This window comes from Erpetoichthys calabaricus, chromosome 1 (genome assembly GCF_900747795.2).
Source record: "Erpetoichthys calabaricus chromosome 1, fErpCal1.3, whole genome shotgun sequence".
NCBI lineage: Eukaryota > Metazoa > Chordata > Cladistia > Polypteriformes > Polypteridae > Erpetoichthys > Erpetoichthys calabaricus.
In genome coordinates this window covers 14780927-14799086 of record NC_041394.2, presented here as the reverse complement: position 1 = coordinate 14799086, position 18160 = coordinate 14780927, and the positions used below count along the sequence as shown (strand labels likewise).

General features: G+C 38.7%; 1 protein-coding gene across 1 annotated transcript in view; it reads left to right on the top strand.

Moving 5' to 3' along the window:
* calm3a (calmodulin 3a (phosphorylase kinase, delta)) overlaps positions 1-18160 on the top strand; it is a 52000-nt gene that overhangs the window by 20014 nt on the left and 13826 nt on the right. The window contains exons 3-4 of the mRNA XM_028792283.2: positions 9279-9422; positions 16614-16720. Coding sequence (XP_028648116.1) covers positions 9279-9422; positions 16614-16720 — 251 coding nt within the window. The remainder of the gene's footprint in view (positions 1-9278; positions 9423-16613; positions 16721-18160) is intronic.

Genomic DNA, 18160 nt, shown 5'->3' with positions numbered 1-18160 from the left:
GATTGGGGGGGGATTAAACGATTTTTTTTTTTTTTTAAGGCTGCAGCATAAAATTTGACAAAAGTGAAGTAGTCTGAATATTTTATGAAGTGTCTGTATACAGAGGGTATAGAACAGAATTGCCCCCTTTCAAAATATTTACATATTGTTGCTCAACTGCCTAAAATTAAAACACTATTTTATTTATTTATTTATTTATTTATTTATTTTTGTCCAGGTTTATTTACTACGTGCAACCTATAACATTTATGAGGGTTATTTTATGTGCCCTGTGTTGGCTGGGATTGGCTCCAGCAGACCCCCGTGACCCTGTGTTCGGATTCGGTGGGTTGGAAAATAGATGGATGGATGGATTTTATGTCAAATTACATTTTTGGATCTCCTCATCAAAGATTTTAACAAAACTTTGCTGATCTGGTCAGGGTGCGGAGCATTGGCACTTAGCCACATTGGAATGGGCCCTTTTTCGCAGCAGCCATTTTGACCAGAAATAGTATGGCAAGCACAGGTTTCACAAATGACATGAATGAAGCTTCTGTTCATTCTTAGTGTAGCATAATGGGATCCTTTAATGTCATTACTTACACTTGTGCTTGCCATACTATTTCTTGTCATTATAACTGCTATGAAAAAGGCTCAAAAACCAAAGATCACGTTTTCTGGAGATGTTCGTGCCATCATAAGCTGCAAAAAATTGACCAATTTTAAAATGCAAGTTTTTCGCTATTCAATTTTTAATATTATAATCGCTCATGGTCATTTTTCATTTTTGGGGAAAGCATAGTATTTTTGCAAAATACAGAGTTGGAAAAGAGCTTTAACAATATGGGAACCATTTCTGTGCAACTTATGTAGGGAGATATAGCCAGTCAAAGTCGTAATCTACCCAATAAGATTGCACTTTGTTAGCTTAAATTGCCCTTAATATTAATCCAAGACCTGTGCAATTTCAGTTCCATGACCAAATCAGCATGCCATGTTTCATTAAAATCTGACTATGACGTTCAAAAGTGTAGTGATTTGATATGGAATTTACCCATAAAGCAAAGATATAGAAGCAACAGTTCAGAAAAATAATAACCTGATAGTTTGAATTGATTAAGGACCCTCAACCCCCATTGTGTCCTAACTTTGTGAAACCCCCTTTTGCTTTAATTCCAGTCTGTTGGATTACTTTTGTAGCAATTTTTGGCTGCTTGTCTTTACAGAACTGTTCAAGCTCGGTCACCTTGGATGGTGATTGTTGGTGGACTGTAAGCCGCAAATCATTCCAAATATTTTCAATGGGGTGTGAGTTTGGGCTCTGACTCGGCCATGCAAGGACATTTACTTTTTCCTGTTTCAGCCACTGTGTGGTCAGTTTTGCTCTGTGCTTCGGGTCATTGTCACGTTGATGGGTGAATCTTCCTCTCATCTTTAACTTGCTGACAGAGGGCAGCAGGTTTTCAAGAATTTGATGGTAATTTGCTCCATCCATTTTTTTCCTCTGTTTTTCTTGTCAAGCTAGAAGAAAAACACCCCCAACAACAACATGCTACCCCCTCCATGCTTTACTGTAGGTCTGGTGTGTTCTTTGGATGGTGAGCGGTATTGGCTTTCCTCCAGGTGTACCGTTTGGTGATGAGGCCAAATAGTTCAAGTTTAGCTTCATCTGTCGAGAATCTTTTTCTACAAGGCCATATAATCTTTAAGGTGCATTTCGGGCAAACCTGAAATGGGACTTGAAGTGGCTTTTCTTTTGGAGTGGCTTTTTTCTTGGCGGCTTCCCATACAAGCCACATTTGTGGAGTGCTTATGATAGACCACTCTTTGCCATAAAGTACTGTAACCCCTTCAAAGCTGCCATAGGCCTCTTGGTAGACTCTCACCAGTTTCCTCCTCTCTCTTCCATCCAGTTTGTAGGGATGGCCTGATCCAGGGAGGATCATAGTAGTAGCAAATATTTTCCACTTGTTTGTTATGGACTTTACTGTTTTCTGAGAGATTGATAAAGTCTTTTCAGATTGATTTTTTTTTTTTTTGGTTTTTAGGATCCATCTCCTGACTTGTACTTATCTGCAGGTTTATCCCTGATATCTTGAAAATGCCTTGCCACCCATACTGAAATTGTTTTCTTTCAATTGCATTTCCAAGCACTGGAATGCTCCTGGAATAGCAAAACTAATCCTATTGCTTACAGTTTATCACAGGTAGAAGCCAATTACCACTGTGTGCAATGGAGAAGATGATTAATTATACCTGAGACAAAAAAAAAAAAAAAAGCAATACTTTTATTTATTTATTTTTTTTAGATCCTTCAAGCATCTCAATGATTTTTTTTCTCTGTACTGTCAGTTATATCTGGCATGTTCTAGGTTGAATTGAGTAAATTTTTAACTGAATAATACCATATATACTTGCATATAAGTCAGGCATTGAAACCCGAAAAATCGATCATAAAATCAGACCCCGACTTACACGCCTGGTCAAAAATGCGACACTTCATTTTTTTTTTTTTTTTTTTTTTTTTAAACATCTTCTTGCTTCCTCCAATATCGCATCAGTTTCTCAGACACATTGAATTTTGTTGAAGCAGCGCAGTAACCCATTTCTGTCGCCACTTCAACTTGTAATTTAAAACCAACTTCATACTTTCTTCTGGTCGAATGCTCCATCATGGATAAGGGATGCGCTTATAAAAAAAGGTGTATAAGGGTAGGAGATACACACAACTGTGCAAACGTCGCTTCGGAATAGTTCAGGTATTACTGTGTGGTCACGTAGGCACAATACGTAGAAAAATATAAAAAAAAAAAAGGCGGTGTGCTCCGTGGTTACTCTCTCAGGTGGGTGTTAGCATATTGTAATCTCTTGGACCAAGACAACAACAACATTTATTTATATAGCACATTTTCCTACAAATGTAGCTCAAAGTGCTTTACATGATGAAGAAAGAGGGGGGGGGGGGGAAGACAAAATAAGAAAACACTAACATAGAATAAAAGGTCCGATGGCCAGGAAGGACAGAAAAAACAGGAGAAAAAATAAAATCTGCAGGGGTTCCAGGGCATGAGACCGCCCAGCCCCCTCTAGCCATTCTACCTAACATAAATGATACCAATCAATCCTCATTTTATTCAGGGTTCTCATGGAAGGACTTAATGATGATGGTCACGTGGACTTCTGGTCTTTAATCCATCAATGTAGGGTCATCACGGTGCTTTGATTAGGTGATCGCCACCACAGAAAACTGGAAAAAGAACAGAAGAGAGAGTAGGGGTTAGTATGGATTTTGGAGCCACCATGAATAATAATCCATCCATCCATTTTCCAACCCGCTGAATCCGAACACAGGGTCATGGGGGTCTGCTGGAGCCAATCCCAGCCAACACAGGGCACAAGGCAGGAACCAATCCCGGGCAGGGTGCCAACCCAATGAAGAATAATAATTAATTAAATATACAGAGCATCAGGATTAAACTAAGATGAAGCTATGAGAAAGCCATGTTAAAGTAATGTTTTCAGCAGTGTTTTAAAGTGCTCCACTGTATTAGCCTGGCGAATTTCTATCGGTCAGCTATTCCAGATTTTAGGTGCATAACAGCTGAAGGCCGCCTCACCACTTCTTTTAAGTTTTCTTGGAATTCTAAGCAGACACTCATTTGAAGATCTAAGGTTAATAGCGTGAGTTTTGCGCATTTGACTTACACGACCGGCATTCTAAAATACCAGAAATTATATGGTAAAATTAAGCCCAGACTTATCTGCGAGTATATATGGTATTTTTGTTTGCGTTTTTCATTTTAAGCCGATTCTTTTCTATACCCACTATATATTTGTGGCATGTGGACCATAACAGCACAAGGCAACATGATTACAGTCCCACAAATGCATTATGCATGATGTTTGTTCTACAGCAAACATGTTTTTACACTCAACATTTTATTTTTCTTTTTAATAGCTTTTTCACATTGCCCAGACAATGATGGGCGGAGTGGTGGCTCTGATTTGCACTGGCAATCGGAAGGTTGCCGGTTCGAATCCTGTATACACCAAAAGTGACTCTACTTCATTGGGCCCTTGAGCAAGGCCCTTAACCTGCAATTGCTCCATCCCAGTGTATGACGTTAATCTGCATCCAGCACTGCATGGAGGCCCTCCAACCTGTATGGAAACACCCGGGGGTTGATGGCAGAATTGGCACTCCAGTCACCATAAAAAAAACCTCCATGTTCCATTCCATTTGCACTAGTGTGGTGCTGAGGTGTCACCCATTGCATGGCTGCACTCAGGTCCTTATCTGGGATCCTGAGTTGGTTTGTCATGTGGTGGGTGCGGCAATGTGCTGTATCAGCCCCTGCTCCTAACCTCTAGACCAGTGGTTCTCAAAGTCGGTCCTGGGGGCCCACTGTGGCTTCAGGTTTTTGCTTCAACCAGATCCATAATCAGTGAGCAACTGCTAACAATGATCTCAATTAATTAGCTGTGGTTTTTTTTTCTCTTCTCTGCTTCTATATTAAGAAAGCAGAGGCATGATTTTTACATTTATTATAAGACATTTAGAAATATTTCCATTTTTTCTATAGATTTAAATGCTTAACTCCCTTTTGTTGCTTTCTTTATATTTTGCCCTTTCTCTGTGCAATTTTTCCCCTTCGTTGCATCTTATTAATGACAATTAAAAACTAGCAGAGCAGATACCCAGGAAAAGGACAGTGAATCATGAAAGGCTGCAACTACTTTAGCGATAGACCCACTGATTAGAAAACAATGGATTAAACAATTAGAACACCTTGAAAAATAGAGTGAACATCAAAATGAAAATGTTGTTAAAAAGAAGTAAAAAACACATTATTCCCATACAACTGTTTAGTACATTTTAATTTTTTTTTTTTTTTTTTTTTTTTACCAAACTTAGCTTTCTAAAATCAATATTGTTCCCATAACACAAAATCTGGGCAATAACAGTTCACTTAACTAGCCCAGGATTCCAATTAAAAACAGAAGTGGGTTGAAACAAAAACCTGCAGCCACAGGAGGTCCCCAGGGCCGACGTTGAGAACCCCTGCTCTAGACAATGAGAATCGTAACCGCATAAATCCCTAAATTGTTTTCAAAAGGGGGTGGGGGTTGTGACTTACTTCACACACGTTATGCTTGAGCTGCATTTCTGGTCACTTTCTTGAAGTTTCATAAATGGGTTTATGATTTTCTATCAAATGCCTGCCAGTCAAATGTGAAGTTTTTTTCTTTTTGTATAAAAAAAAAAAAAAACTGTTTCTAATGCATTACAATTTTATAATTTAGTATATTGCTTACATAATTAGTTTTTTGTAAATAATGTAACTAAATTACTTTTAAAATGTAACATGCACGCTTCTTGGGAGACACAGGCTCTTTGCTTGTTTTCAGATTCATGGTAATGGTTGACTATTTTTAATCTTTTTGTACAAGTCTCAAAGCTATTCACACACACTTGTTGCTCAGTGCGAGTCTAATATTCCAAGAGAGAGAGGATGTCAGGAGAGTCCTCGAGTCCTAGATTTGGAGCAACATTCAGTGATAAAATTTCTCATGAAAGAAGGGAGGAAAAAGCCAAAGGAGATCCATGAACGCATTACTGCAGTTTACGGCGAGTCTGCCCCATCAGCCTACAAAGTAAAATTGTGGACCAAGCAGTTTAAGTGGGGTAGAGAGTCCATTTGAAGATGACTCTGATACTGGATGGCCTGTGGAAGAAGTGTAGAGGATTTAATTTTGTCAGATGATTTAAGGTTTCCATAATAGCTGAAGAAATGGGCATCTTGGCAGGTATGGTTTGGAAAATACTTCATGAAAAGTTGAAGGTCTGTGTGAAATGGGTTCCAAGAATGCTGACACCATGTCATAAGGCCATGAGGCTCCAGTGCTGTAAGGATAACTTGGAGATGCTCCATGAAGACCAAGTGAATTTTCTTTTCCATCGTTTGGCAAATGGAGATGACACTTGGGTCTATCACAGAGATCCTGTGTCCAAAATGAAGTCAATGCAGTGGAAGCACAAGTCATCCCACCACCTCAAAGAGGTTAAGCTTAGTGTTTGTGATAGTCGTGCCCAAAAATTTGAAAGATTCCACCATATTGACTGCTGAATCATTCGTTTCTAGTGGGAGAGGCTGTAACTGCTGCTTGCAGATGACCGTGACCATTTCCACTGTCTTGGTGGTATTGAGCACTAAGTTGTTGCCATTAGTAAATAGACCAACTTTTTTTTTTTTTTTTTTTTTTTAATGGTGGTGTCATCAGCAAACGTAAATGATTTTTTTAGATATATAATATGGATAGCGGGAAGATTTTGAATTTTTGCAGTGATTGTAACTTGTACCGTATAGCTGTCTGGCAGATTTCTTCATCTTGTCCTCCGCCTTTACCTTGTTTGTCCTCATTTAGCCTTTTATTACTAAGGCAGTGTGGGTTTTCAAGCTCACTTGACTCTAGGGATCAGTATTCTGTAATTTCAGCAGCGTAATGTCTGGGAGGCAAGAACATGCGATGTTACTCTGAATATTGTAGTGAAGTCGGCAGCTACAGTCCTGTCAATAGCAGAAGAGCATTTATGTGATCTGTATAAATAGTGTTTATTTTGTAGTCTGCAAATAGCTTACAAAGGCTAAACCCAATGGGCTTTTCTTTAGATGCAGAAGAATTTTATGAGTACAGCTGTACATGAAGTCCACAAGTCTCCTGGGAAACTGGGTTGCAGTAATTGGTGTTTATGTGATGTTTTTGTAAGACTAGAAAGACATACTGAGAAATTTCCTTGCTTAATCTCTGCTGATACAATATTTGTGCCAAATTGAAATAAGTAAATAATTATTGCATGAAAAAGTAAAGGGAGATGATTATGTGCCTTCCTGTAAATCTTAACCACTATTTTCAAACCAATGTATATATCTGAATCAACATAAAACTATGTATCTCAACCAATGTACTGTATAGATCTGAATGGATGCATATGACTAAGTCGATATATTTAAACCATTATTTATAGCTGAACGAATGTATCCAAACCAATATTTCTGAACCAATGTATATATCTGAATGGATGTATCCAAATCAATGTACCTGAACAGATTATGTAGATATATCTGAACCAATTTATATATTTATGAACCAATGTTGGTTGTTTTTTTTTTTTTCCTCCCCCTGAATATCCACTCATAATAAATATATGTATGTATATGTGTATGTGTATATGTATGTGTATATGTATACTGTATATACACACATGCGCACATACACACACACACAGGTACTTGTTTTCTGATGCCACACTGAATTTTCATTCTTGTTTCAGACACTTGCTGTCCTCTAATTTGTTATGCACACGTATGCTCGCATTTGACGTTACAGACCTGAAGATGGACGCCACTTACGAGTTATGTTGCAACCATCTACAGATCAGCGACTTGAACTTTACATGACCCAAAAGATGGCCACCCACCAAATAAGAAATTGTGCCCTAAAATGTCTTTGCAGCTTCAGTTTTGCCTTCCGCCCCAATCAACTGTTGATTCCTTTATAATATGAAGCATCATTATGTAAGGTCAACTTCACACATAAGACTGAAAAATCCATTTTTCTTTGCAAAAAAGCAGCAAAAGATATACATTTGGTGGGAATTTCGCTAGTCAGGGGAGGGTAGAGCTGCGTTCATGTAGAGTTTTCGAAGCTCCAACTTGTGACTCTCCAGTTGGACTTTTTGGAGAAATGAGAGGTTGCTATTGATTTTTAATTTAGTCTGCAAAGAAAACAAACTGTTTTTCTTTGAGAAAATAAAACATCAAAGTAAACCTATTAAACGTGCATCACTTCGCTCCAAATGCAATCTGACAACTAAAACTGAATTTCCTGCAGTTAAGCTGCAATTTGTTTTATACAATTGACTGAGGCAAAAGGTCAGCATTGTGTCACAACTCTGAGAATTCGGGTAGTTTTTATTTTCTCCAAACCATCAGACTTGTAGCTCTGTGTTTGTAGAGCGTCTATGTATTTACCATCTGTCCGATAGCAGAATTATTCCTTATTCACTTGTTGAAATACCGGTTAGTGTCCTTTTCTTCTTGGAGTAAATAAACTCTGTCTTTTATATACTGTCTTTCATGTCTGCCTGTGTGAGAGAGTGAGTACATACCTCATACCTACAGTACTTGAAGTAAACCGATTCTGCAAAGGAAATTGTTTTAGGCACAAATGCACATGATTGAATTCAAGCAGACAGTGGATTTAAGCGATAATGCTTCATTTTTGCGTTTTTGGTATTTTTGTGCCTTTATAACTTTGTTTATTTTAGGATTTTGGATAACATTTAATTTTTATTTATTGTTTATTTTTTTTTAAAGATTTATTGAATGTAAAGGCCTGGCCTTTAATGACTTCTTGGGCACAGCCATCAGCAGTGTGTCTGTCTGCGGGGAGATTGTCAACTGCATCGAGTGGTTTTCTTGCCTCGGCAGTGACATTCATGTGTCTGGTGACTCTTCCTATGACGTCAGTAGACGGATTGGGGTTCATGAAGTCGCTGGAAAGGGGTGTGTGGTGCTCCCGATATCTTTGCAAAAGGATGAAGGTCCAAGTCTTTAGAGTCCTGGTGCTTCCTGTTTGGCTATATGGTTGTGAGACATGGACGCTGTCCAGTGATGAAGACTGGACTCTTAGTACTGTGTCGCTTGGGAGAGTCCTTGGGTAGTGCTGGTTAAACTTGGTGTTGAACGAGCGGTTGCTCACAGAGTTCCGAATGAGGAATATTACCTGTAAAGTAAAGGAGTCTCAGTTGTGGCTCAATTCCCCAAGGGTGATCTGGCTCACAGTATCCTCATTTGCTGCGGATCCGAGTGACTGGACCAGGCCAAGTGAACGCCCACATAACAATCTATGTACGGCAGCCAGGTGTTATTTCTGGAAGGTGGGACTGGACCGTGTGTCTGCCTGGGGGGGTTGCCAACTGGGGTTCCTGCGCTGTTTTCGTCGTGTGGTGGATGTGGCAATGTGTTTGTACCAGTGCACACTCTCCAAACATACCTGACCTGAATGTAAACTTCCAAAATGATCTGCTACATCTGGCTGTTTCTTGACAAAGTCTCTCAACTGTAAATGTTAATAAACACGTGCTTTAATTTGGCTAAAAAGTCTGTGTTTTTAATTCAAGGCAATATGGTTAAATTAACACTCATTCAGTTCTTTCCATTTAATTTAAGTTCCTGTTTAGATTTTATTTATTTATAATGTAATAAACTCAATCTACTTACTTTTCTGAATAGAGTTCAAGGAAGCATTTTCACTGTTTGACAAGGATGGAGATGGGACTATTACTACTAAAGAGTTGGGAACAGTCATGAGGTCACTTGGTCAGAATCCCACTGAGGCAGAACTGCAAGACATGATCAATGAAGTGGATGCAGACGGTGAGTGGAAGATGCATAATCATAACCTGAGGGTAAGGGTGGTTACAGTCTGTCATGAGGGGTGACCGCATACTGCATATTTTGTTGTTTAAAATAACAGTGTAACTTTTTTTACTTTCTCGTAATAAGGAAAGTATTGTAATCATCCAAAAATTTGATGTCAAGATTTTTATGAATCTCAATGTTTTAGACCTCCTTGAGTCAGAATTTGCAATTTTTGGAATTGTCTGTGTGTATGGAAACATGATATCCTGAGTACGCTTTCACTTAGGTCAAGCAAATTTTGCATACAAGTATTAAGTACAAAACATAGGTTTCTATCAACCTTTGGGCTATTTCCACAGTCTTATAAAGGGATCATTTTCCTGCTGGTCATCTAACGTGGTCTACCTAATTCTCTGTATGAAATGTCCTGACACTGCACTCAATGTGGGAGAAACTGGACAAACACTCCGCCAGAGAATGCATTTACACTGGTTCCACATCAAGCATGGCAACACAGATGTTCCTGTAGCAGCCCACGTCAACAGCCATGGACATTGTGAGAGGGACTTTAAAGTCACAGGGCTTATGAGCAACATCAGAACACAGCAAGAGAGAAAAGAATGGGAAGTTAAACTCATGCTAAAATTTAACACATTACAACATGGTTTAAATAGAGGCACTGGTCTTATGGCCAGATATGAGGATTGTTTGCATCTCTCTGACTGACACAGACAACCTGACTACAGACTCGCATTGTTTGGAAAAACTCATCAGAAACTTCCAAAGACTTTGTTGGACAGTTTTCTTATCCAAAGATCTTGAGTAGAATTTGTTCTCCTCTCTTGCTAAATGATTCTTAGCCTGTAGCGGTCTATTATTTTTTTACATTTAAGATGTCTCACTTAAAGGTTTTCCAATGTTGTACCTGTCCTGGTGTCTATCTAAACACAGGGAACTCCAGTTTCTGTATTACATCTCTGCCTGAAGAAGGGGCCTGAGAAAGCTCACATATTGTAATCTTTTTAGTTAGCCAATAAAGGGTGTCATTTTGCTAGACTTATCACAGCTTTCTTTTCATAATAATTGTTCAATATATTTGATTTGTTGTTGATGGTTCTTTAATGTACATAATGTAAAAATCATTGTCTTGCGGTTTACTCATCAAACATCCCTCTGCATATCTGAGTATACGAGAAACTCTAGGGGAGACCACTTCCAGTTTTATTTGTATATACTCACAGTATTATAGTGATGGAACTCCTGCTTCTGTTTTCTTCTGCTAAAGCATCTACAGCACGTCTGCTTCCAAACACAACCCAAGTTTGAGGTTGAGTTGACAACTCTGCTTTCACACAGTGCACCAGTCAGAGGGTTGTGGTTAGCCATTGTAACACATTTTCTACAAATAATTCCCTTACCTCCACACTGATATTTTAAGCAGTATATACTGTTGGTAATGTTAAATACCTTTTGTAAAACTGACAATGTAGATTTTTATATAATCTGTTCTGGTTCTTGTCTGGATGATATTCTATTGACCTACAGTTTCATTAATTTTATTGATACTGTTCTTGTCGTGGCATTGACTAAAGTCGTCTTTAGCTTCACCTCCGAATCCTATTCAGGTACTGTCATTAGAATCTTAAGTGAAAGTTTCAAATGGCTCCTAATGGTAGATAGTGTTGTAGACTCTCTTCTGGGATTTTTCAGGTAAGGAAGGCAGACGTTTTGAGGTAACTCGCTAATCAGGTCACTGGAAAGTGGCGATGTTTTGCATGTTGATTAGCACATGCAAGTAAGAATTTCAATGTAGTCTGTACACGTGAGAATATTGACCTATAAAACTATCTAATGCTTTTAGTTGTCTTCCTTCTAGAAGTATTAATATATTAAGGTTAGGGCTAGACAGTTTTCTAAAGTGTTGCTTCTAAAGTGAGCTCTCTGTCTTTATAAATGTTGCCACACCAGCCTACCTGTTGTTCTTGCTTTCCACTTGCCAACAACTGACACCTTCGACAGCCAGCCTTTTCACTACTCCAGAGCCTCCATGCAACTTTACATCACTTTTTAAATTCTACAGTCGTGGCAAAAGGTTTGGAGAATGACACGAGTATTGCTTTTCGCATAGTTTACTGCTTCATCTTTTTGTCAGATGTTTCTATGGTATACTGAAGTAGAATTACAAGCATTTCATAAGTTGCAAAGGCTTTTATTGACAAGTACATTAAGTTTATGCGCAGAGTCAATATTTGCATTATTGGCCCCCCTTTCTTTTTCAAGACCTCTGCAATTCGCCCTGGCATGCTGTTAATCAACTTCTGGGCCCAATCCTGACTGGCAGCCCATTCTAGCCTAATCAATGCTTGGAGTTTGTCAGAATTGGTGGGTTTTTGTTTGTTCACCTGCCTCTTGAGGATTGACCATAAGTTTTCAATGGGATTAAGGTCTGGGGAGTTTCCTGGCAATGGACCCCCAAATGTTGATGTTTTGTTCCTCAAGCTACTTAGTTGTCACTTTTGCCTTATGGCCCGGTGTTCCAGCATGCTGGAAAAGCAATTGTTAGTCACCAAACTGTTCTTGGATGGTTGGGAGAAGTTGCTCTTGGAGGTTGTTTTGGTCCCATTCTTTATTCATGACTGTTTTCTTTGGCAAAATTGTGTGTAAGCCCTGCACTCCCTTGGCTGAGAAGCAACCCCACACATGAATGTTCACAGGATGCTTTTACTGTTTACAGGACTGATGGTAGCGCCCCTCACCTTTTCTTTTTTCCGGATGCCCCAAACAATCAGACGGGATTCATCAGAGAAAATTACTTGACACCAGCAGTCCAGTCCATGTACCTTTGGCAGAATGTCAGTCTGTCCCTGATGTTTTTCTTGGCTTCTTTGCTACCATTCTTGACACCCATCAGGCCATCCTCAAAGTCCTCGCCTCACTCACACCTGCCTGCTGCCATTCTTGACCAAGTTCTGCCCTGGTGGTGCCTGCAACTGAATCAACTTTAGGAGACAGTCCTGACACTTGCTGGACTTTCTTGGGTGCCCTGATGTCGCCTTGACAACAATTGAACCTTTCTATTGTAACTCCATCAGCCTGACAGAGTGATCTCATACCTTGTGCTCGTTGACACACTCACCCGTGTTAACGAGAGGATCTCTGAAATGTCAGCAGATCCTTTTGTGGTAGGGCTGACATGCAGTGGAATTGGGATTGTTGGGGATTAAGTTCATTTTCATGACAGAGGGACCTTGCAATTGATAGCAATTCATCTGATCACTCTTCTTAACATTCTAGAATAGAGGCAAATTGCCGGCATAAAAACAGAGGCTGCAAACTTTTTGAAAATTCATATTTGTGTCCTTTTCAAAACATTTGGCCATGACTGTAGATATCCTACTATCTGAAATGGATTCCCTTTAGAGCCTGGCACCTAGAAGCTGACCATCACAACCCAGGTATTGACCGGTCACACCAGTTTCGTATTTGCATGTGGTTATTTTGTAAAACTAGGCCCCCTGCTTGCTCTTTTTTATAATAGAGATGTGTCCGTTCCTATTTCTTCCAGTAGATGGAGCTCTTAGTGCATGAATTCTTTGAAATTCAGTGTTTTTCCAGTACTAAGGTGTTGTACCGTGTTAGCCATTATGAATGTAGTGAGCTGTCGAGCAAAATGACCCCTTTTATTGGCTAACTAAAAAGATTACAATATGCAAGCTTTCAAAGTAACTCAGGCCCTGCCAATAAAAGGTGTTTTTCCATACATCAATTAGACCATACATAGCTTATAGCTGACCTGTCTAATGAAGCCATTAATCACCAACTCTGTAATTTTGTTAATGTGAATATTCTCTGAAAGCGTAATATCCAAGACAAGTTTTTTTTTTCTTCTTTCTAATAGTCTTTCATGAAACAGATTTATAAATATAACTGCCTATTAACACTAATGTTTCAGTCCGTTAACTGAAAGAAGTCCACTCTTACAGCATTCCCTGAGCACCCGGGAGACCCCTAAGTGAAGGTTTAAATTGTATTCATTACCAATGTCTTTATCTACTATGACTCTGTGATGTCCCAGTTATTCTGATTTCCTTTGTTGCCTGATTTGAAAATCCTCCAACCATGCAGCTGAATAAGGGTTCACCTTCAAAGGTTAAAGACAAATCTTATGTTTCTTGACTTAGGCAGGCTATGAGAAGTTAACATCCATATTGCTCATTTTTAAAATGCAGTTTTTTTAGCACTGACCTTTTAAATTGCACTATTTCTGTCTAAGCTGCTCCGTTCACTGCCTTTCAATGTGACGACTGGTAATTTTCTAGAGTCAAGTCTGTTACAGGTAATTTTTGCTTATTTATAAATTTAATTTGTATAAAGTAAACAAGGTACAGTCGATCCTCAGCATTCATGCATTTTAACTTTTTTGACTTCAGGCATTCACAGAATTTTATTAGTAACTTCATTTTTACTTTTCATGTTGACAACCGTACACATTCACAGGCTACTCTGCAATACATGGTAGGGAAAAAAATGAGTTTGGGGTGTGGTTACCATCTTACTAACCACCTCACTGGTCTTGTTCCCCCAACTGTTGTAAAGATCTCCCCATACATTTGAAAACAAAGGTGTTAGTGCCTGCTAGCATTGCGGCACAACATTTATCTGTCAGCGATCAATTTGTTAATGCCAAACACACGATTTGCTATCTCTGCAAAAAAGATAAAAGTAAGGTCTGACTAGAACTATCGAGGCTGCCACCACCGTCAAGGCTGAATGACAGCTCACCTCTGCTATGGTCCCATACGCCAACACTCTTAAGGATCTCAGGCAGTGCATGAAGCATATGTCGCGGACTGATTATATATGTGTGCGTGCTTCACAATCAACGCCGTCCACCAGGTATGAAGGATTGACCTTGCCCGTCTCGTCATTTTCCGACACCAGGAATTAAGTTTGTTTTACTGAGATGTTGGCACAAAACTTCAAGGAAGTCTAGAAAATGACTAGCAAAAAATTGTTTTTGCATGTTGCCAGTTGTATTATGTGAACTGCATTTTAAGGGTTCTTTCATAATAACTGTTATGAAAAGTGCATACTTTCAGGAATGTTTTATTTTAGAGAATTTTATATGCAGAAAGGTGCATTTTGAATTATCTCTAGCAAAAGATTAGTTTTTGGTCGTTGGGGGAACTTGAAACCTGTATTTGACATTTGTGTCATTGACTTTTGTGTAGTTTCCTAACAATGTCCCTGTGAAAATCAATTGCCTGTAATTAAATTTGCAATTAATGAGGTTGAATTGACATATATGCTATAGTTGGCAAAATCCTAATTGATGTGCTTGCCTACAGATTTATTGTGTACTTTAATATTTGGAGGATAACGATCTATGTGATGTGTTTCAATCATACAGACGCAGGCAGAAGTCAAGCACAACACATTAATTTTATTTTGTGGAAAACTCTTCTCCCCCCACCCCAAGCATTACCCACACAAACACAGTACAGAAAAAGCACAGGAATAAACCACACAGCACTTCGTCTTCTCTCCCCCTCCAATCCCCTTCCAGGTGCTGCATAAGAGGAGCCATCATCAGGAGGGAGTACCTCTGGTATCCCATTAAAGTGGTCCAGAAGCACTTCCGAGTTAGGCTGGAGCTCAATAAAATAGAGTTCGGCAGTCCCTACAGCACCTACAGAACCCAACGGGGCTGAGTCAGTAAATCCCAAGTCCCATGATGCCATGTGGGAATCCGGGTCACCACTGCAACCCGGGCGGTGGGGGGGGGGGGGGGATCGCCATCTAGCAATCTGGGAGAGGTAATGCCCTATGCACGCTCTCTCGCTTCCCACTGGTGGTTCTTCTATGAAGGCATTCCCAGCCGGGCAAGAGTGCCAGCTGTCCGCAGCACACTGTGTGTGGGTTTAATGTTAACAATTTGCTAAACATGGTTTAGTGAAAACCGATGAGAAACTATTTCAAAGGGCCTCAGAAAATGTTTTGAAGCTCATAAAATAAATTGAACTGCCTGGGTGCTGTGCACCACTACTGGTTGTATAATCTGTGAATAGTGTTGAGCATTTTGGTAATAGTACAAGACACTTGTTTGGAGCAAACAAAAACAATTAAATATCAAAACGTCATCCCAGCTAAGAGTAGTTTAGGGACAATATATTTTCAAGTTGATGGATTTCTTGATAAAGGTGTATATTAATGCATCTCTCTAGGATGATAAAAGCTCCAAAGGCGCCTAGCCATGAAGTGTTTAAAAGAAACCCAAACACAGCAGCAAATCCATAACTTTTGCAGGAATTTGTCACTATACATTATAGAATGCCATGTCAGAGCTCTGACTTTAGTCCTAATGTGAAATGATATGAAGGGAACTTTCCTTTCTACACCTCCTCCAAGATAACTGAAACAGTTTTGTAAAGAGGAGGGAGCAGGGTGTTCCCTTAACCTCAGGGGTTACATACATTATCCATCCGCATTCTTATTTTTAAGCAATGTTTGGAAAATCGAAGTAATTCAGGCAATTATAACTTTGCAAAGCCTTTGTAATGTTGTTTATTGTAACTGTTTACATGTGTTTTTATCATTTTCTGTAACTGAGACATTAATAGAAACTAAGTTGAGGTGGTAGATTCCAGTTGAATATCTCCATGCTTTCTACAACAGACTGAGGAGCAGGATAACTGCAGTGACAAGCAAGTTGTCTTTAAAATGGTCAAGATATAGACTTATCTTGCTCAACTGGAAGAATCTTTACTCTTCTATTCTAAGTCAATGGATAACTGATGTTATATACTATTTGAAACTTGAAAAAGTCAAATTCGCACTTGGAGATCTGTACAAAACTTTTTCAAAAGCTGGTAGGATCTGATCAATAACATTTTAGAATAAGCATTTAAATTGAGGAAGCAGGTTCTCTCCCCTCTTTTACACCATTTACCTTTTATTCATTTATTAATTTATCTATTCACTTATCTTTACTAGAATAAAGTTTTACTCTGCTGGCCTAGCTCTCTTTGTCAGGGGTGGGGGTTGATTTGTTTCGAACCTATTTTTGTAAAAGTTGAGTTATTTGTATGGAATGTTATTTGATTTTAATAATATCGAAAAAAGGAAAAAAAAAAATCAGTACATAATGCTAAGTAATTTTACAGCAGCCCTTGACAAGCCAGTGTTGACTAATCATCTGTTTTTCAGGCAACGGAACTATTGATTTCCCAGAGTTTCTCACAATGATGGCAAGAAAGATGAAGGATACAGACAGTGAAGAAGAAATTAGAGAAGCCTTTAGGGTATTTGATAAGGTAAGAAAAGAATTGAGCTCTGTTCAAGACATTTTTGAAAATACAAGTCTCAGTTTCACTTAATTGCATTTCAAATTTGAGCTAATTCCGTAGCTTTAATGAATTTTTAAAACAATAAATGTAGCCTGTTTTTCCAGCTTTTCTGAGATGACTACTTCTGCATCAAGGTTTTGAAAGATATCTTAATATTATAGCTGAAACTACCAGTTTTACTAATGCTTTTTTTTTTTTTTCTTGTACAAGGGATGTTCAAAAAGATTCTGCACTTTTTTTTTTTTTTTTTAATATAACTCTTTATTAAGAATTTCAAAAACAAATGGCATCCATCACCTTTCTACATAGTAAACTTAAAAAGTGCAGAAACATTTTGAACATCCCTCTTAATATCACAGAGGAGTTTTTAATATCTTGTATATCTGAAAACCTGTGACTTGCAGGGTAGTTCTTTTAGCAAAACAGACCTCTCTGAAACCCCATCAGTGGATATCAATTGTGTGGCTAAAGTTGCATTCTACTCCTGCTGTTCTGCATAACAATTCTGTCAACTGCAACAAAAGACTTCAGGTTCAAAGAGTTTGCTTTTGTTGCAAGAATTATTAAATTATATTTTAAGTGTTAATGAGCCCACATCACAAATATACTTAAACAAGAATTGTATAACAACCAGTAACTGTGCATTGCACGATAACGTGCAGTGAATACACTTGAGCATTCCTAGTTTTCCTCCTTTTTCTCTGTACGTTTTAGCATTTGTTTGCTCAGAGGTTGATGCGCTTGCTGCTTACTGAGCAGCTCTTCTTTTCACCACTCTAGAGGCCCTCTTCTTCTCTTTCGTCTGTATCTTTTCATGTTACAGCTGATTACCATATGTACTCGTTTATAAGTCGGGTCTTGAAACCTGAAATATCGATCATAAAATCCGACCCCGACTCATGCGCCCGTTCAAAAATGCGACTTTTTTTTTTTTTAAGCTTCATCTTGCCTCCTCCAATCTCGCATCAATTTCTCACACATCGAATTTTGTTGCTGCAGCACAGTTATCAATTTCTTTTGCCTCTTGCAATAACTTTTAATTTAAAACCAGCTTCATATTTTCTTCTGATCGAACGCTTCATCGTAGATAAGTGATGCTCTTACGATAAAGGTGTATGAGGGTGTGAGATACAAAAAACACAAAACAGTGCAAATGTCGCTTCGGAATAGTTCAGGTATTACTGTATTGTCACATTGGCACGATACATAGGAGAAAAAAAGGCAGTCTGCTCCGTGGTTACTCCCTCAGGTGAGCGTTAGCATATCATCATCTCTTAGACCAGTAGTGTCAGTTATCTGCATTTGACTTACACGACCAACATTATAATATACCGGAAATTATATGGTAAAATCAAGCCCCAACTTATCTGTGGGAGAACTTTAAACGCGAGAATATACAGTAAGTCA